The following is a 21,910-nucleotide window of genomic DNA, read 5'->3' as shown; positions in this document are numbered from 1 at the left end:
TAGCCGAGTGGTTAAAGCGTTGGACTTTTAATCTGAGGGTCCTGGGTTCAAATCTCGGTAACGGCGCCTGGTGGGTAAAGGGTGGAGATTTTTCCAATCTCCCAGGTCAACATATGTGCAGACCTGTTTGTGACTGAATCTCCTTCGTGTGTATACACAAGCAGATCAAATACACACGTTAAAAATCCTGTCATCCATGTCAGCTCGGTGGGTAATGGAAACAAGCGCATACCCAAAATGCACACCCCCGAAAACGGAGTATGGCACATGGTGGGGTAAAAAATGGTCATATAAGTAAAAGCCCCCTAGTGTATATATGAGTGAATGTGGGAGCTGTAGCCCACGGATGAAGAAGATGATTTCCATTTCAAGAATTTACTGGTTCACAAAACAATTGTGAATCACCATGAAAGTTTTCCAGACAATCTGTAATTTATGTAAAGCCATGAAACTGCAGTAAGTTTAGCACCCACCCGCCCCCTATCACCTCCTAAACAACAACAAAAAACAAAATGCTACCAGACAGTCTGTAAGATGTCAACCATGGAGCGTTCACGTTGGCTGCACTTAATTTTTCGAAACCTGGCTTCGTTGTGCGAGAAGGCTTGAAACCTGCAGTGAGGTGTGGAGCTCGCATGCGACAAGCAGTAGACTTCATTTAAATTTGTTGTTCCTCACGACAATGTTGCTTTTCCAGCAGGTGAATGGGAAAAGTTCTTATCAGATGTCATGACGCCTGGCGTTGTCAATCAACACAGTGTCCAACGCTTGTTGCCTGAAAAGCTTGCATACAAGGCTCTTCATAAAACTCGATGCCTGAAACTAGATGTTTGATGCCCCATTTGTGATGTGCCATGTGTGATTATTTCAAGGAAAGGATGGAAACAGACTATAGCAATGATTGAAATGATAGAAGGACCTTCAGACTGGATAATGTGGATTAAATTTTCTATTCATCCAAGTCACAAGGCTCATAAAATTATGCAATTGAAATGTATTTATCCTCTGGCAAGTCTGTGAAATGGCCTACCACAGAGAGGACATTAACATATCAAGAAGTGATGACTGTGTGTGGTGGTAGTTTTCTTTTCTGTTTGTTTAAAAGGAATATGGAATACAGTACATTCAGTGAAGAGATTAATTTGTGAGTGCCTTTACACATGTTAGTGTATTTATGCATGAATTAATGGGCAGAGACAGGGTTGCACGTATGTGTGTGTTTGTCTGCCTGCATGCATGTGCGTGTGTGCCTGTGCATCAGTCATGAAAGATGGAGGAAGCAAAGAACGGAGACACTGCAGAAAGCGGAAATTCTGATGGGAGGGGACGAGGAAGGAGAGAGAGAAAGAGAGGGGGGGCTGTGGGGTCAGGAATGTACGAGTGTTCAGTTCGCTTGTGTGAGTTTTTCTTCCAGTGCACAGCTCATAGAAACAGAGTAAGACACAGGATTATGTTGTGACAAAAAAAAAAAAAAAAGAAGTGAAAAACGCAGTTTCTTCATTTTGTGGTGTTTTGTCTCTAAATGTGCCTATATATGTTTTGGCCATTTTCAATTCCATCACTTTGCAGCCCTCCAAACCCTCCATCACACACATACACACAGAGGAAACCCAAACGACCAGACATAAACAAACCGTAACACTCATATTCTCAATGCAATCACAATAGTTTAATCACCTCTAAGGCTCTCTCTAGCCATGGCCTTTGCTCCATCATTGTTTTCTATAATACCGTAACGAACCGGACAATGGTGATCAGAATAAGCTCATTGATCAAAAAGAATGTATTCAGCACAGAAAGTCAAACCTATACAGGCAAACATCACAACACTGACCTGGCTCCTTGCTGACAGTAATACTGATTCTACAAAGCTTTGTTTTCATGATCCTACTGTTTTAATCATTGCTATCCCAGACTCCAAAACACAATGCACCAACACTTGGACACGTCTGTTGTTTACTGGATAGACAAACTTACGTTTTGTGGTTTTGATTTGAACAGAGGTAGGAGAAAAAAAACACACAAAAAAAAGAAAAACAAAAAAACTCAACATAAATAAACATGTATCATAGTTTGAAGAATAAAAAAAATAATGCATATATACGAGCAAACGACTGAGAGTCATTTTAAGGTAGGCTACTCTTCCACCTTTACATTTTGAGAACTCAGAAGAAAATATTTCTTGTAACTTTATTTCATATCTAACTGCTCATTGCTCAAAAGATTACAATTCTTTCACCCAGGGGAATAAACATAAACCATTTATTTTCAAACTGCTGACAGGTAGAACAAGGATTTTTATATATTGAGGTGGTACAGCACTTTATACATGATTCTCCACCCTCATCCCCTATACCTCACCCCTGCCTTCTTCCATTCCTTTCAGCCCATGCCTTGATCTAATTCTTCCTTCCTTCGGCAACAGCATCCTTCCATTACACTGTCACGTTCATCACTCCCCACACCCTTACCCCCACCCATCGTAAACCCTCTGACCCTTCCCCAACCCTTCACCCCCAGCTTTCCGGAAAAAAAGAGGTTCATACAAAAAGTTCAGCTGATTCTATTTTTATAAGTGCAAGTTAATTCCTGACTGCAACATATGAGGAGCATCACAGACTCTGTAGCAGTTAGTGCGTGCCTACAAAGAGCTTGTGTTTTTGAAAACCTGAGAAGAGAGACAGAGACAGAAACATACTGTGATGGGTGGTATCAGTGAATGGCGCAGCACATCCTGACAAACCTTACAATACACAGGACAACCAAACATCAGATGTTTAGCTCTCAAAGCAAACGAACCACTTTGATGCTCGCTTTACAAACTCAGGAGGCCCAACACACCTTGCACAATCAAACGCAACAATATGAAGCATTTTGTTAACATCTCTCATTAAAAATGTGATTACAACATGTACAAGATGCCAGGGGAAAATGTGTACATTATTTGCAGAAATTGGAAACATGAGGATGGACATTTTGGTGAGTAAGTAAGCTGTCTTGGTGAATATATTAGCTGCGATTAAGTAGGGTTTGTTGGCTGAAGTTGAATGCAATTCTTTACTAAAATACATTAATAAACAAAACAACAACATAACAACAGAAAGTATACAAAGACTGAAATATAAGAAATATATAATCGGACCCGCAAAACGCTAGTCACACCTATGATGCAGAATACAAATAGTTGAAATGAAATGAATCCAGAGTTCAAATGATGTCAAATTGTTTGACTGTCATAATTCATGAAATAACCAGTGTACTGTTCTTACAAAAACCCATATTTGTCTAATGCCTGTTACAAAAGATGTTAGTTGTGTGTTATGCTCATCAGAAAACTGGCAGTCTTTGGGCAAAGTTTTATAGTTTCTGAATATGCTTCCTCTCTTTTTTATATGTGTGTATACTGAACATTCAGAATGACAGTTGACTGAACAATGCTACAATTAAATCTGCAGCTGATGTTCACAACCATTTAGAAGACAGCTTTTCAGTCTTAGCTACTGTAAATCAAGTAAAGCTCATGACACATTTAAAACACACTGAGTGACTCAGTCACTGAACTACCATCTGAGATACAAACTTTGAAATGTTCAGACGATATTAGCTACTTTCTGTGGATCTAGTTGACAAATATTCACAAGTCATTATAATGCTACTCTCACTCTCCTAACATATCCTAGAAAGCATTATTATCACAAAAGCCATCTACATTTCTTTCCTTCCTTAATCTGGTGTGCGCGTGTTGGCAGAGTATAATGGGCAAGCTGCATGCAGTCAAGACAGAGGATGCACACAATGAGCTTCCTCTTCCAGGCTAGCTTCACTTCCACTACGGAGTGAACAGAAAGCTCTTGATGATGCATGCCATGATCTTTCTGTATGTGAGTGGTTGGGGCTGTCAGTTTGGTCACAATGTGCTCAGCTGTTTGTGTACATGGTGTTCATTCTTAAAAACTGTATAAACAATCTACTGTAAATTCAGGTTTAGGGATACAAGATACAATATGCTGTGCAACATAGGAACTGATGAGGATGATCATGATGATGATCATGATGAATGATGGATTATGGTTTTACAACTTTTTATCAGCTTTTTCATAAACTTCACTTATCAAGTTTAACAAAATGTCAGGTTTTGGGCGCGACAAGTGAAAATACCCTATCATGCTCACATTTTCTTCTCATGACACCAATAAACACTACAGTAAGTGGATGCTGAACCTAATGATGTAGAAGGCAGAAAAATCTATCTGTACCCAATCAAGCATGATCAAATTACCAGAACAAGCAGAACAGTTTGTATAGTGAGTAGTTTGGAACTCTACTTTTTTTCTTTTATCTTGGAATGCAGTGTATTGAATAAAATGTCTTTTGGTGGGTGTTTATCAAGATACAAAATTTGGCTGACTTAACAGTCTCTTCTATGTTCAGTGTGTAGTAGTGACCTAGTATCCATGAGGGTTTATTTCTGTGGGGTCAGCGGTTATGAGAAAGTATGTTTTGGTAAAAAATTAATGAAAATAAGATGTATTTTCCATGTGAAAAACATGCATTCCTTACTTGGACAATACAATATTCATGGAAACAAATTCTGTTTGGTGGGACATTGGCTATATTACTTTTAAAATGTTCATGGAAACAACTTTTGATTGGTGGGACATTGGCTATATCATTTGAAAAATATTTACACAAATCTTAAAGGGACTGAAACATTACCCACAAGAATATTTCAGCAGTGAAATATTCATACACAACCAGTTTAAACTGTCTCACCTTTTTGGTACTCAAACCTCAAAGCATTTATCAACCAAGGCTACAGCATCTTTCAGAAAACTGTGACAAAACTACAGAGCCAGATGTCCAGGTTGTTCTACATGGCAACTGCTTCAGTAACATGTACATGTCATGAAAAAAAGAAAACAAAAACAGACGATTAACAATTGAACAACAGTCATTAGATACATTTGATTTTAAACCTGCCATTCAATAAATTCCATCTACCTAATAGCTCAGTACATGATTGACAGACAGATCAAAAGGCCAGGGAGGAAGGAGGAAAGTGGGTGGGGGGAGGGGGAGGATGGACTGATAACTTTTTCTTTCTTTTGCGTTCACTCGTATGCACACGAGTGGGCTTTTACGTGTATGACCGTTTTTACCCCGCCATGTAGGCAGCCATACTCCGTTTTCGGGGGTGAGCATGCTGGGTATGTTCTTGTTTCCATAACCCACCGAACGCTGACATGGATTACAGGATCTTCAACGTGCGTATTTGATCTTCTGCTTGCATATACACACGAAGGGGGTTCAGGCACAAGCAGGTCTGCACATATGTTGACCTGGGAGACCGTAAAAATCTCCACCCTTTACCCACCAGGCGCCGTCACCGTGATTCGAACCCGGGACCCTCAGATTGACAGTCCAACGCTTTAACCACTCGGCTATTGCGCCCGTCGGACTGATAACAATGATGGAGAAGGGGTGAGGAAATGCAGATGGTGGGAACAAAGGAGTGGAAAGAAGAAGGATGAAGAGATAATCAGAAAAATTCACACATCAGCCATCCTATTACTCCCGTAGCATTTGTTCAAGAGTCTGGCGAGCTTACTGAGAATGCTGATGTGTCTTCCAGTTTTGCTTCCCAACTTCCCTCAGATCTCTGCTAAGCTAAAGACAATTATTTCTTACAGTGATTGTTCTGGACTCATTTACATAACATTGTTCATGCTTGTCACTTTTCATACTACCAAGACCCTATTTCTGCTGAGTTATCCCAGTCAATGTTATCTAAAAAAAAAAAAAAAAAAATTTTAAAAAAATTTAAAAAAAGTAAGAACAACTGGCACAAAAATGTTTCAATGTACAAACCCAATATATTCAGAATCACAGCAGAATATGATGTCAATAGAAAGTACAAGCTATCAAACACAATGACAAAACACACACACACACACACACACACACACACACACACACACACACACATCTACATATCATGTTAAACAGCGGTGATCTGGAAGCAAGCACAGATCTTAAAACTCACATCATTCATGAAATGGCTCAATGGCTGTATAATCATATGCAATACAAGTTTTCCCAACTTGAGACAGACTGGGTTAATCACAAGAAACACCTGCACACATCAGTGATACTAATAAATAAATGAATAAAATAAAACAAAATAAAAAGAAGGATAAAATCCTAAAATTCATGCTCAGCAGAAATAAATAAATCACCATACTTTTCTCTCTCCTAAAGACAATTTTCCAATTGCTGGATTGCTCTTGGTGAAAAATCTAATCATCAGACTGAATGACAATAGAAGATAACTCAATAATACTACTGAAATGTTTGGTTGTTAGGATTACAAAAGAAAAAAGAAATAATTATGCCTTTTTTTTTATATAACTGATTAAAAAAGAGAATAAGGATACAATTGATCCCCCTTTCCTCACACAATAAACAAAACAACACATTCTCATGTTTTTTTTCATTTTCAACTATTCCTTTTTCGTTGTTTGTATTTGAAGTAGTCAAATCAAGATTAAAATCACAGTTCTAGAAACAAAATGCTAAACTCCCCAAAGAAGATCGCAAAGAAATGATACCTTCACATACTTTTGCTGTACACTGATGGTTTAGCTGATACTTAGCGCAATCGAATGCATGCCTGCTGATCGTGCATGCATGGCTATCCTGTCATGCCCTGCACTTTTCTTTTCACACTGCACTCACCATGCTAATATGTACATGTACAACTGATTGATTTGGCAAATCTGACAAAATATACATTACATGTCCTGTAATGGAATGTGAAACCGTTTTGTGCACTCTACTTCACAACACAAAAGCGCATGGATATTACGCACACTAAGTCACAGCAGACCCACAAAGGGTCATCAATGGCATCAAAAATGAAAGGAAATACAGTTCAATTGTCCATCATTTGATTTAATATCAAGAGAGATGAAGAGGGAAGGAGACAGACAGACAGACAAGACAGAGAGCCAATGCCAAAGCTTGCAGTGCTCACGCACATATCCATAATGGTCGATGCAGAAATTAGAAAATCAAAACATGGAGAAAAAAAAAAAGATGGAAAACATTAATGGAAAACAATGCAGCAGAGCAATCCCTTTCAACAGACCATATCCAAACCATGGCTAATTTGAGGGAAGGTGGGTTGGGAAGGTGGAATGGAGGATTGTGCATATCTTTTGACCTATACCTGACCTTGGATTCTGGGGTTCATGCTGTTGTAACAGTCAACCATTTAAATAAATCTGATGAAGAGTGGACACAAGACTTGGTTCTCCGTCATGCCTACAACTTTTTCCAATCATGCCAAGAGATCACACTGAACTTTGATCTCTAACCTTGCTTACCAGGTCTTCAATGATGGGACTGCCAAGCAGGTATTTTGTATCAACCATCCTTTCAAATGCTCCACGTGCAGTAGCTTGGAAGATGACAATGTTTACATGCTTACCACACAAACTGACCAACTGAAATTGGTAATTAAACATACACTGAGTTTACATATTTCAGCAAAGATGAAGGTGACTCACTTGTCTACACAAGTGAGTAAATATGTGAAAAATTTTAAAAGAAAATTTAGAAACTGGTTAATTCAATACATTTTTTGTGCTAAGGTATATAGCTTGAAAATAACCCATTCAGTATAAAAAAAAATGGGACTTCACAAAACTGTGGAATTACCATATTATATATCTGGACATCAAAATTATGGAATAACTTCCAAATCATATTCAGTGCCTCAAACAGGTTCATGGAATTAAACCCCAGTTTCCAAATTCACTTCTTTCACTACCTCAGTAATCATTCTTATTATCTAAACAGTGAAGTATTAGTGACCCTGTTATTAACATTTTTTATTGGAACTCACAAGTTATACACTTACAGGCACATGCACACGTGCACGCATGCACACACACACACACACACACACAAATACATGTGCACACACACACACACAAATACACACACTTAACAACATAAGCACAAACTTTCCATTGAGATACAATAGTTTGTGTACTGCTGCAGACCCAATATACATATGACTTAAGATTTACTACATAATATGAAGCAATAATAACTTATTCCAAAAAATACAAACATCTTGTACATCCTATTAAAATACGTACTATGAAAATATAAAACATCAAATGATATGTTCTACAGTTCCCTGTTAATTAAGCAATCACACATAATTTAGCCTGACAGTTCCAACACCAGTTATCGACGAAGAGAATGCCCGGCATTCTAGACTCACTAGTTTCTGAGCAGTACTGAAACTCACCAACATCTTCCTGTCAGAAAAGTGATGGGTGAAACAGGATAATGGCTGCCTAAATGGTGGGTTAAGAATGGCCATACATCAAAAAGCCCTCTCACGGGTATGACTGAACATAATAGTTGCCGCTAATAAATGTAAAGTAATAAAAAGAATTTCACTTGAGCCTTTTAGCAAACTTCAGACATTCTTTGTTGTTGTTTTTTCTGTGTCCAGTTTGTTTGTTGCATATTTCACACCATTACAATTTTCATGTATTGCCTGCCAAATATTAGAGGTGCTGCTAGCTGTTAATAAGGCTTTCCATTATTCCTGTGCATTGGATTCTATCTCTGCTTTTCACTCATCACTAAAAACTCATCTTTTTAAAACCTATCTATAAGCGCTCTCAGCTTCCTTGTTCTCCAACACCACCCATGTCAGCTCATTCCTGATGCATGAAAAGTGGGAAAGGGAGAAGGTAGGGGAATGCGGGGGTGTGGGTTGATAAAGAGTGGTCATGAATGATTTGTAATTTGTAATATTTTTCTTATTTTTCTTTCATGTAAAGCGCCCTGAGATCTTAGAGAGAAAGGGCGCTATATAAATGTACATTATCATCATCAGTATTATCATTATTATCATCAAAGTTTAATGTGGAAATAGACTAAACAAACTATAGCATGCATTCGTTCTGTTGACTTTTATTAACATTTCCTGCAGGTCCAACAACTTTTATTATAGATTTTGTGACCATGTAATTTATCCCAGCTCTTCAGGCAAGAACTTGATCACTGACTGATCAGTGATTACACCACTCACCATACTTAAGTTGTCAAATGAAAGAAATAAGGATTAAGTTTGACGCAAGCTTCTGACAGCAGATCTCTAGAGACCAATATTCTGGAAAGGATATTCAAAAGTCAAAGAAATTTTAGAGGGTTGTGAGAGACAACAGTATTCAAGCTGATCTCAGTTTGATGAGGAAAACAAACAAAAAGTCAAAAAGAGTAAAGCATGGCAGCAACAGATACATACCTGACAACAAGAACAAGCGAAAGAAAATCACATACTAATCATCTGCCATAATGGATGAAAATGAATGCGTGATCATCATTGTTGATACTGAACAGGAAACCAAACAGCTTTCCTAAAGGTTTTGACAGAAATGACTTCAAGATTCAGGCTAGCAACCGATGTATTTGTAACTGCCTAGAGCCTCAGCTGTTCTCAGGCTTTCAATCTGTCTGCTCTGAGTCTTCTCTGCACATGTGCCAATTTGCTCCATTCTGCAATGATTCTTAGTTGATGATGTTGCAGGGTTTTTTCTTCCTTTTTGACATACTTTGGCTTGAGGGGGAAATCTGCAAGTACATATTATGTACTGAAAAATATACAAACTTAATCATAACACACAAAAACGCATTTACCATCTTCTAACAAGGAGCTTATTACAAATTATATATGAACTAAAATCAAAGTAGCAGCTTATGACTGAAAAAAAAAAAATGAAGGAAATTTGAATCTTACATAAGCAGGATATTTCACATTTCAGCATGAAGGAAGTTTTCATCTAAGCCACTTGTAATGAGGATTAAGCTTGATGCAGACTCTACAAATTATTGGCTTTTGCAAAGTGCTAAAAGAGACAATGTAAATTGGTTCACATGAACAAAAGCTGAAACTGATGCCGTGACAAAGCAAAACGTCATTCATCAGAGTGTTGAACAAACAGACCATATAACAAAGTTGTGGTTTGGGTGTCTAGGCAGGAGCATATGTTTTAACCTCACCTTTGTCTCTGTACACTGACAGGCGGACACAACACTCAGCTGATATCGCAGACTGACAGAAGCTTACAGCTGGGCCAACAGCAAAGTGAGAGCTGTGTGTGATAAAGCTATGACTCTTAAGCTAGGAGGCAAGATTGCACTGGCTCTTAGTGCTGCAGCCTTGGGGGCTGGTTGGCCTTTGGGAACAATCCCAATGCTGACTGTCCTAAAAACCCTCTTGGCTGAGACAGTGGGGACGTAACTTGGGCAAGATGCTCTCCACAATAATAAAATTCTAGCCCAGATAGTTGGGACAGCATCTGCCTCCCCTGCTGTTCTGATGGTCATAGTTGGACACAACTGACTATCATACATACGTTGACAGAAACCAACCAGTCTACCAACCCTTCTTCCAATCTCTTCATATGACAAAAACTTTTGTGCACATGATTTGGTAAGAACTGGACATAAAATTGGTCTCAATTCCTGGATTATGCCATCTCTTTCAAACCCTGCATAAGAAAACATTCAGGGAACATTGAGAGGAATCAGTCAAGAAAGCATGGGAAACCCAAGCACGAACATGAGTGAAAACGAAGACAGGTTTTGACATCCAAGGGAAATGGAATAGAACACAAACTGATCAGTATTGTTTGTGTTGTGGAACATAAAATCATACAGAATATTTGCAATCAAAGAAATTAAAAGAAAAAAGATAAGATAACGACAAAGCTCAGTGGTCTTTTTTATGCAAACTGCTAACATTTCTTCTTTTTTTTTTCCCTCTCGCTTCACTGACTAGACTTTTCCTGCAGCTGGTGATTTATCTGTGACTCAAAAAACCCAGCCCCTACAACCTCCTCTTTTCCTGGCAAAGCAGCTTCGATCAGATTTCATCACTTCTGTGTGTTGATCCACAATTTAAGCTTCATGCATCTGTCTGGCATATGTGTTTCTTTAGCATCATATTCACATTACTGACAGATACCTTGATAACGAAAACAATAACAGAGAAATCTTTATAAAGGGAAGAGGGGTTTAAGATTTATGGTACTTGGAGAAAATGTGGTAAAAAAAAAAAAAATCAAACAGTGGTTGTGATGAGAAAAAGGAAGGGTGTATGGTGTGTGTGGAAGTGGGAGTCAGGGAAAATATATTTTCTTCTTTTTCTTTCAGCGGTTCATAGGTTAGACGCTTGCAACTTTCAACAAAACAGTACTGTTTCCAGATTACTGGACATCATTTTGTCTAAGAGACTAGTGTGTTTGGTGTAAAGGTATAATTTACTGGAGGAATAATTTTTATTGAATCAAGTGTGAAGCCTTTTTTCAAAACTTGACTATGGAGAATTTTTTAGTGAGTATCACTTCAATTATGATAAAAATATGCCCAGAAAAACTAAAACAAACAAACAAAAAGAATCATATTCCTCCAAATCAGAAAAAAAAATTGAAAGGAACTCACTGTATCAGAAATTGAAAGCAACTCACTGTATCACATACCAATCTAACATGGTAATTATTTGTCTTGTCTGAGTCACTGACTACCCTGATCTGGGAAAGGATGAAACTTTCTTCCAGGATCAGACTAGTATTTTATGTATAATTCTGAATGAAACAGCACAGGTTCATCCTGGAACAATCAACAGGAGAATATATGCAAATCCTGATTAATATCAATAAAACAGACTCTTCCAAAATATAAACATCCTACATTTCCTATGCTTACTCTTTTTCTTCTACATATAAGTGTTTTGGTTTGTTTTCTTTCCAACAAATAACACCACATATCATGATGTGCTGCAGAAGTATATAGCAGCAAATATTAATCAATATAAGTGACCAGCTGCTGTTATATACACAGAAGCAATAAAAAACATACTCCAAGCCATGAACAGCTTGACCTTAAAAGCACCAACTAATGGGTCATTAAACTGAAGCCTGCTGGTAAAAACCCTTCACCCCGATCGCCTTCCACTGGCAAATTTACATCACGTTTCACAAAATATTAACCAGATAGCCAGTTTTGTTTTACAATTTATGAAAGAACTATTGCTTCCATATGACACCTAAGAACAACTGTTTCTCTTTCATTTTTCTATCATATAGAAAGGGAGAACATAGAACACACTTCTCATTCCCCCAATGGCCTGTTTTTAGTCAAGTGTAATAAATGTGATCACATCGATTTTACTGTGATCAGTAGTTTGACAACTACAATAATATATACATATACAAAGGAGTTTTCTATTTTTTATTTTATAGCAATACATGAAGTAACATATTTTTTTCTGGTTTCTTCTAAACTGCATTAAATTGAACATATCTTGCAATGATGAAAATATTTCACTGCCTTTCATAGAAACCATATTTCTCTTTGTATTTTCTATTTTATATAAATGCCCTTCCCAGTCTGTCAGGTTCAGTTTAAAAGTCTCTAATCACTCTGTATTATCATTGTAACTATCTAGCACAAATATTATAAAATTTGATGGATGTGTTTTCATATGTACCTAAAAAAGTGATTTAAAAAGTATAAAAACAACAACAACGAAATCATTTGTCTTTGATTTCAAAATCAACAAAACTTTCCTGCATTTTGTAGAAACAATCTTATGACACTGAATCTGTTAATCTCCTTCATTATCCCAGTTAAAACTCCCCACTCTTATCAGTTTGTGTTGACCTTAAATAAATGCAGCAAATGAATAATTTCACAGTGTGTTCCAGAAGTACATTTACTTTGTTGTTCATTTTGCAAATTTAATTCTCTATTTTTTTCCCCGATATTTGTACAAGATACATTAATGCTGCAAAGATAACATACTGTGTAAAACAAACCAATTTTTATTTCAGGTTTTCTCTTAAACATCTTGACATGAATTCTTTCTTTCATAAGCCTATTTCTTTTTCTTGTTTCAGCAATAACTGTCCACAGAGCTACATCATTTGCATTCAGGCAATATCCAATAAAATGATGAGGAAGTAACACTATTTGGCATGGCCTTTTTATGTTGGTTCTATTCAAGATACCCTACCTACCATTATTATCAAAATCAGGATCAGGAGCCAAAAAATGAAGAAAAATTAAATAATAATAAAAAAAAAAATCAACAACAATAAAAACAAACCCACAGCTCAAGTGTAAATCAAACACATTAAAAAAACATCCAACCCTGATCATACTAATCCAAACTGAACGGCAAATTGTTCACAGTTCATTCACTCCAAAGTCAATAAAAGATTCAGATGCAATCATACCTTTCTCACAGAAGAATTGTCAGATAACCTGATGCACCAAATGAGCTTTCACACCCAGAGGAACCAACAACCGTTAGAAACCAATATTCACAGTTAAGTCATATGTCTGAGCAAAACAAGAACACCAACATCACTGACAATAATGGATCATCACATAATATGAATTGTGTCACACACTCAAAGAGTCTTTTCTTTCTTGTTTGGTGAACGTTACATTTTCCCACACTCCCAAGTCTCTTCAAAATCGCTGATTCAGAAATCTTAAAAAAAACAAACAAAAAAAAACAAGTGACAAGTCAGTCAACCAGCCAGTCAGTCAATCATTCACTAATTCAATCCATCATCATATAAACCAACAATCATTCAGTCACACAATCAAAACTTTTTTTCTAATATAACACTGAATGGTGCTAAAACCAAAAGAACAAAAACTGGATCCAGCTTAATTTGGCAAGTTTTACATTTCTTCTTCTTTTTTCTTTCTTTTATCATTTTATAAGAGTGTGATGTTTAAGCCATGTGAATACCATAATAAAGTGGTGATGAAAGAACAAGTCTACATTTCGAAATCTGACCTTCACACAAAGCACACCCTTCTCCTTCCCCCCACCCTCGACCTCCACACACACCAAGTTTACCACCAGGAAGAAAGTCATCAACTCCGTACAGTCACACAATCATACACATGGCATCTGCCCAAAGACATTGCACTTGGTTCAAACTTTCAAGCAACGAGAATGTTCATGGTCAAGGTCATCAACACCATCATCATCAAATCTCACAGCCGTCACCAAACTCCGAATGAAGTTCATCCATCAAGGTCATCCGATTTCGTAGCCATCACCCAGTCTGGCACAACTTTTGATCCTGTCAAGGACGTCAAGTCAAGCTGCATAAAGTCTGGAACACCATTCTAGCACTGGATTAGAAACACACAGAGGCCTCCACGCTCACCCTCCTGTGCAATACGACTCGCAGCATCAGCTGAGGAGGACGTCCATGGAGGGAGAGCGGCGGAGCGCCTTGTAGCAGGGCTTGCAGACAGGCACCGGTTTGCGGGAGTAGTGGCCGGGCAGGGCCGTGTTGTGGGCAATGCAGCGCATGCAGAACACGTTCCCACACTTCCAGCAGTGGAACTGCCAATGCAAGGTCAAGAGTTGTTATTATTTGTAATTCGTTATTATTTGTAATTTCCATGACATGAATACGCTGAACTTTTTCTTCTGTTTTTTTGTTGTTGTTTTATTTTGTTGTTTTTTGTGTGTTTTTTTTTAACCCTTAAAATATGGATTTTTTGTTTTTTTTTTTTTGTTGTTGTTTTTTTTAATCCTCATCTTACAAACACAAACATTTTAACCCTCCTCTTGCGATTAACAGAAATATTATAAACCTCCTCTTACAACAAACAGAAACATCTTTACCATTCTTACAAACAGAAAAAAATATAAAGAATTATTTGTTACTAACAGAAACATGCTAATCTCTCACAAATGTTTTGACACTTCTCTTTCAAACAGAAACATTTTAACATCTCACGAACATAAATGTCTTCATCTTCCTCTTACAAAAACAAAACAAAACAGTAACACTTCTTCTTCTTCTTCTGCATTTGTAGGCTGCAACTCCCACGTTCACTCGTATGCACACGAGTGGGCTTTTACGTGTATGACCGTTTTTACCCCGCCTTGTAGGCAGCCATACTCTGTTTTCGGGGGTGTGCATGCTGGGTATGTTCTTGTTTCTATAACCCACGCTGACATGGATTACAGGATCTTCAATGTGCGTATTTGATCTTCTGCTTGCATATACACACGAAGGGGGTTCAGGCACTAGCAGGTCTGCACATACTTATGTTGACCTGGGAGATCGTAAAAATCTCCACCCTTTACCCACCAGGCGCTGTCACCGTGATTCGAACCCGGGACCCTCAGATTGAAAGTCCAACGCTTTAACCACTCGGCTATTGCGCCCGTCAACAGTAACACTAAAACTTGAGGAAAAAGAGAAAGGTAAGGATCGAGTCGTTAAGACTCACATGCACACACCCTTTGTATCATGTGCTTCATACCTCATCCAGTCCATTGACTGCCAATTCATGCCATGATATGATCCAATAACACTGAAAGGGAAATCTACATAAGTGTTGATGGGATAACTTGCACATTAACCCTTTCACCGCCAAGCTCGCATTTACGCACAGGCGTGGTACAGGACCCATGTCACTGAAAGGTGACCATTCATTGGTCTGTTATCCATGAACCTTCCGCTCTTAATGTTTGGTGGTAGGATAGGCCATATTTTCTATACATCGCAGGGGGAATCCCCAGCTATTCTTAGCCACTGTCTTTTCTGTGTTTATACAACAAGTGAATTTTGTACTCAGTGATGAAAAAGACACAAACTAATCTGACAAACAACATAGTATAAAAAAATAATAAAAACCGATCAAGTTGCCAGTCCAAATCTCAGTCCATGACACTATACACCCCTCTCTCCAAGTCATAAACAAACATGATAAAAACATCCAGAACCTGACATTCAAGTCTGGACAAATACATCACATTGTCATAACCACACAATGCCTATTCCTCCTCAATGTTGTTTTTCCTTGGGCAACTCTCTTCTTACTGTTAAGTTCTTATCCTGAATTCACTCTATTCATGAGATCTTTTTCCTCGCACGTGAGCTTTTACATGTATGAAGGTTCTGACCCCACCTTTAACTCTCTCCATATGAACGGCAAAAGAGATGACGTTAACAGCGTTTCAGCCCAATTACAATCATCAAAATATTGCAAGTGGAAGGTTCTTACACTGAAGAGGTGAATGTTGACAAAGAATGCCACAATTCTGACGACGGAAGCTAAAGGTTGGGTCATTCAGACACCCACTGGACATCCGAGGGGTCTGTGTAGACGAGAAGAGAGGACTGGCCGTACTGAGTGAGTTAAGGCAGCCTTACTTCAGTTTCTAGGAAGTGCACGCTGAGTATATTTGTGTTCCTATAATCCACCAAAATCTGACATGGATTGTGGGTTCTTTAACATGAACATATGATCTTCTCCACATGTATGCACAGAAAAGGTTCAGGTCCGATTGGGTCTGCATGTATCTTCACCTGAAAGATGAGAAAAATCTCCAACCTTAACCCACAGGACTAGGATCAGATCTACACCACTCAGACTGAACAGCCAATACTTTAACCATTCAGCTACAAGCGCTTGTCACCCTCAGGATAACTCATCTCACCTGAACAACTAGCACCATTACCATAACTCAAGGACTAATGGACAAGCAGTAAACATCCCACTGCATGACACAAATCATGAATTTGGAATCCTCTCTCTTCTTCTTCTTCTGAGTAGCCACAATTAACATCCTGATTTATTGGCTAGTTTTACCATGAGGATACTGTATTTTACCCTGGTGGTGATTTATCTCCAAGATGGGTGCATTATCAACAAGGCCACCCCATTTTTCACAATGAATGAAACATCAGGAGCGAACCACCAATCCCTCGCTCACCTTCTTCACGTAGTAGTCAAAGGGAGTGGCACAGCTACAGGTGAACACTTGCCGCAGGGACTTCCAGTCGCAAGCCACTGTCTTCATCTCCGCGCGAATCACATCTTCACTCAGGTTCTCTGAGCTTGGTGACCGTACCATGGACGAGTTCAGCATGCTCTCCTCCATCCCTGACCTTGACATCTGTGAGCTGGACTCATCGAAACCGGACTCTGAGTCGCTTCTGCCTTGACTCAGGCCCTGAGTGGACAAAGAATAATAATAATGATAGTGATAAGAGAAAAAAATAATACATGCATGTATTCTTACACATGACCTGATACATCTGAAAGCTGTTGGTGTTTACTAAGGTGCAGAGATAATGAAGCAATTATCATGCATGTGGCATTATTTTGAAGGTAGATGTGCATGCAAACATATTATGTACACACATACACACCAGCATATCCATATGCGCACACACACACACACACACACACACATACACTCACACACAAACACACACACTTTCAAGCTTTTAACATTTTTTGTAGTACCAAACAGCCCTGCTTTTTCATTCATGGCAATCAGCATATTGTAATGGGTCAGAATGAAGTGTTTCACATTTTACCAAGAGGGGGGAAGTATGGGGCAGGGGCAAAAGATATGCTCAATGTGATCAGTTTCTCGACATCAGTTACATGAGTTTGTGTTTGTCACACCTACTTTTGCAAGCAGAATATTTGTCAGGTAAATATTGTGTATAAATTTGACATGGAGTGATCTCAGTCGGGATTCCTTCTTAACACATACTTGGTGACAGCTCATATAAGACATGCCCTCACTAACAATTACTGAGGGCTAATTTCTTTACACAGACTTGGTTACAGCACAAATCAGCCATGCCCTCACTAATGACTATCAAAAGCTAATTTCTTTACACAGACTTGGTGACAGCTCATATCAGACATGCCCTCACTAACGAATATCGTAAAGCTAATTTCTTTACACAGACTTGGTGACAGCTCATATCAGACATGCCCTCACTAACGACTATCGAAAAGCTAATTTCTTTACACAGACTTGGTGACAGCTCATATCAGACAACTCATATCTACCAACTACCAAGAGATTTATGTACCTCCAGTGGAAGGCGACCATTGATGATGGAATCGGACCCATGGTTGGGCATGGAGGAGATGCTGAGGCTTCCGATGCCATCCTCCACAGGAGCCGTGGCCACATCTGACAGCGACTCCACTGACAGGAACCCCTGCAGTTTGCGCTGAATCTCCTCATCTGGCTTGTCCATCAGCTTGCACATCAGGGTGATCCTCTGGAGGGAGCAGATAACAGAGAAATATATAAAAATCAACAAACAATTCTAAACACCATGCTGACAACAAGCTGATCATAAATAAATAAATAAACAATAAATAGATAAATAAATGATAAAAATTAATAAACAAATCTAAACACTATGCTGCTATAACAAATAGATAAATAAAAATCAACAGACAAATCTAAACACCCTGTTCACAACAAGCAGATCATAAATAAATAAATAACAAACATATGAATAGATAAATACATGATACAGAAAAAAATATAAGAATAAATAAAACAATCTAAACATTATGCTGACAATCTGTTTCTGTTCCAAGGAGGCATCAAAGCATGCAGGCTAATCCATATACACAACTCCACATCTGCCTAAAACTATTTAAACACACACACACACACACACACACACAGAGAGAGAGAGAGAGAGAGAGAGAGAGAGAGAGAGAGAGAGAGAGAGAGGAGCAGAAATAACACTGTTCTATTTTGATCGAGAAAAGTACTAGCAATGTCGTTGAAGAAAAATATTGTGAATACGATCTTAAACAGTACCAATATTGTTGATAAAACTTTCTATCAACAGGATAAAAAGCACCATGGGATTTAGAAAGGTTCCTGCAGTGTACATAATGGTGCATGTTCTTTTATCTCAACTGTGAGTACTGTCTCTTTTGCAAGCACATAATCCTGCATTAAGTAATGTTGTCATGAAATTTTTACAGAAGTTCTGGACACTCAGTGAAAAGCTCAAGTGTAAAAAAAAAAAAAGAAAGACTGTTTATTTCAAAGTCTCCTAGGAAAATGTGTTTGCTTTTTCCTGCAACAATGTAACAATGTGATTGTGCATTTCCTTTTTTGGGGGCGGGGTGGGGGGGGGGAGGGTAGGGGGTAGGGGAGGGGGTACTGCTATACTGCCAACACTACTACAACTACTGCTGCTGTACATCTTCACATTTGATCACAATTTTACTGTACTACATTGCAAATTGTGTATGGGAAAGGACAACAATGAACAAGCCAGGTAACTGATGTATGTGCATTCTCAATTCAATCATATATAGGAGCTGGAGATGAGAGGACTCAGGAAAAACAAAAAAATTGCAGAAGCCAAAACACAAAAAGAATGGAAAACACCCAAACGTTGTGTTGGTTCCGACGGGAATATCGGTCTCCTTCCTCCCATATCCATTCCCCTTCCCACACCCACACAGAGCTTTCATAAACACTTTTACCCATACCCACTCAGATGACTTCAACCTGCTCTGACACAGACTGACAGACCACGCACGTTTCTATGCAAATCAATGATTTATATCAATGCAAATCGGTGTAATCAGAGAATTGCCTGCAGCAAAAATTGTTGACACACATGATTATCCAAAGTGCTCTTTACCCCCAAAGAGAAATAATATCAGTATTTTTCTCACTGTATTTTTCTTTTCCTTTTCAATGGCTGTGTTTAAGCCATGACCTACATCTTCCATTTCTTCATACATTTCCAGCACTGCGTTGTTACTGGAAAATCAGAAAAGATGGCATGACGACCACCTGAAGGGGTTATTTTTGGGTTGTTTTTTTTTTATATTAAAAAATCCAAATCAGATTGATGAAGGTGTATTGTGTTGTAAAAAAAAATTATAAAAATAAAATCTTTTCCTTCATGTTATGTGAGCTTCAAACCACAGAGGACACTGTGTCTCAGTGGCTGATTTATAAATTATAGGGAAGGCACAACTTCCCTCATGTCTACAATCCAAGCTGCTTACAGTGGCATGGCTCTCTCCCTCTCTCTCTCTCTCCCACTCTTTCTGATGCCTTTAATCCACACACACACAGTGAGAGAGAGAGAGAGACAGAGAGAGACAGAGGGAGAGATCAGAAAACATCTACATACACTGTAATAAAAGCATCACAGATGGGGCTGATAAGGGGAAGAACTGGGGTAGGGGTTGGGGCATGGGGGGTGGGGGGGGGGGCAACTGCTGCGTATATTCTCTTGTAGGAGAGCTGTATTGATTGTAGAGTATCACTGGACATAAACATAAGGAAATAATGGGGGGAAAAGTGTGTGTGTGTGTGTGTGTGTGTGTGTGTGTGTGTGTGTGTGTCTGTGTTTGTTTGCCTGCATATGCATCTGTGTGTTGTATTGTGGAGGGTGTGGGAGGATATGGGTAGCAAAATTAGTGCATGTAGTAGGTTTGAAAAATGGTGAGAGAAAAAAAGAAGAAGCAAAAACAATGTTTTCAATCCTCAACTTCTCTTATATTAAAAAAAAGAAGAAGAAAAAAACCTTTTCTCCCTGCAAAAAAACATCTTTCACTATTACCACCAAATTGCACACGCACACACACACAGGCAGTACCCCCCCACCCCCCATCCCCCCCCCAAAAAAAAATCCTACAGGAAAACAACTGTCCAGTAAATCTGTCTGGCATCAGCCGGATGGAAGCCTGTGGTCTGCTGGCAGAATTATTGATGGGCGGAAGAAGGAAGCGTGGTGGGAATAGGGGAGGCGGAGGATTTGGGTAGGGGTGGGTGGGGGGGCAGTGAGTGTGAGATCGTATGGTTCTTGACATCCAATCCTGATAAATTGCTACTGGAGGTGAGGGACACTGGGACTGGGATGGGGAGATGGGGGTGGGGGTGGGGGGAGGCGGAGTGTGGTGGAGGGGAGGAGAGGAGAAGGGTTTGAGGGAATCAAACAGAAATGAAAGAAGTTTTGGTCTCACTGTACAGTCATGTCTGTTCATTTCTTTGTGTGTGGTGGGGGGGAGAGGGGTTGCAAATCGAGTGGTGGAGTTTTGTGTGTGTGTGTGTGTGTGTGTGTGTGTGTGTGTGTGTGTGTGTGTGTGTGTGTGTTGCATGTTGTTTGGGGAGAGGGGGTGTATATGTATGTTGTGCATGCATGTGTGTGTGTGTGTGTGTGTGTGTGTGTGTGATGTGGGTGTTGCAAACTGGTGTGGATATATGGAGTGAATGAGTGAGTGCACGGAGACAAGTGAGGGAAGAAGAGGTAACCAGAGAGAGAGAGAGAGAGAGAGAGAGAGAGAGAGAGGGAGAGAGAGAGAGAGAGGGAGGAGAGAGAGAGAGAGAGAGAGAGAGAGAGAGGGAGAGGCGGTCAATGTACCAGTGTGTTTGCATGTTTGTGGGTTTAAGATGGAACTTGAAAGCTTGAAGAAGAATGTATGTGTACTTGCACTGGGAATCTTCATACAGACGAACAGATCCACATCTGTATACTTGCATGCTCTCTCTCTCTCTCTCCTTCACACACACACACACACACACACACACACACACACACACACACACACACACAGAGTGTTATCTAAAAGATAAAACAAAAACTAAAAAAATGCCAATGCTGCATATCAACAAGAAATCTTGTCAGATCACTGCAACCTTACAACTATTATGCATGATGTATGATGTCTGCACACACACACACACACACACACACACACATACACACACACTACACACACATGCGCACACATGATGTTTGCATACACACACACACACACACACACACACACCAAAAAATAACAACACAAAAAAACAACAAAAACCAAAAGAAAACATAAACCTTCCTTCCCTCCCCAAACCACCCCACCCCACTCACTGCTTCCCACCCACACACAGATAAAGAGACCATAAATGCTGTGGCAGAAGAGAAGGTCATAAAAAAAACAACCCCAAAACAGCAGCAATGAAACACTTTAGCATCGCCTTCGATTTTCC

The 21,910-nt window shown here is 39.0% G+C and overlaps 1 protein-coding gene across 2 annotated transcripts in view; it reads right to left on the bottom strand.

The window, feature by feature from the left end:
- Nucleotides 1-2,475: 2,475 nt before the first annotated feature.
- The window catches only part of LOC143298707 (phosphatidylinositol-3,5-bisphosphate 3-phosphatase MTMR8-like), a 115,587-nt gene continuing 96,152 nt past the window's right edge, over nucleotides 2,476-21,910 (bottom strand). Inside the window, exons 13-15 of one of the 2 annotated variants that reach the window (XM_076611604.1) lie at nucleotides 17,970-18,164; nucleotides 16,850-17,089; nucleotides 2,476-14,461 (exon numbers count right to left, since the gene is read on the bottom strand). In XM_076611604.1, the coding sequence (XP_076467719.1) occupies nucleotides 14,306-14,461; nucleotides 16,850-17,089; nucleotides 17,970-18,164 (591 nt within the window). In that variant the 3' untranslated portion in view covers nucleotides 2,476-14,305. The remainder of the gene's footprint in view (nucleotides 14,462-16,849; nucleotides 17,090-17,969; nucleotides 18,165-21,910) is intronic. The other variant, XM_076611605.1, reaches the window with a different exon arrangement.

Source organism: Babylonia areolata, chromosome 24 (assembly GCF_041734735.1).
Source record: "Babylonia areolata isolate BAREFJ2019XMU chromosome 24, ASM4173473v1, whole genome shotgun sequence".
In the NCBI taxonomy this organism is placed as follows: Eukaryota; Metazoa; Mollusca; class Gastropoda; order Neogastropoda; family Buccinidae; genus Babylonia; species Babylonia areolata.
This window is presented reverse-complemented; position numbering and strand designations above follow the sequence as displayed.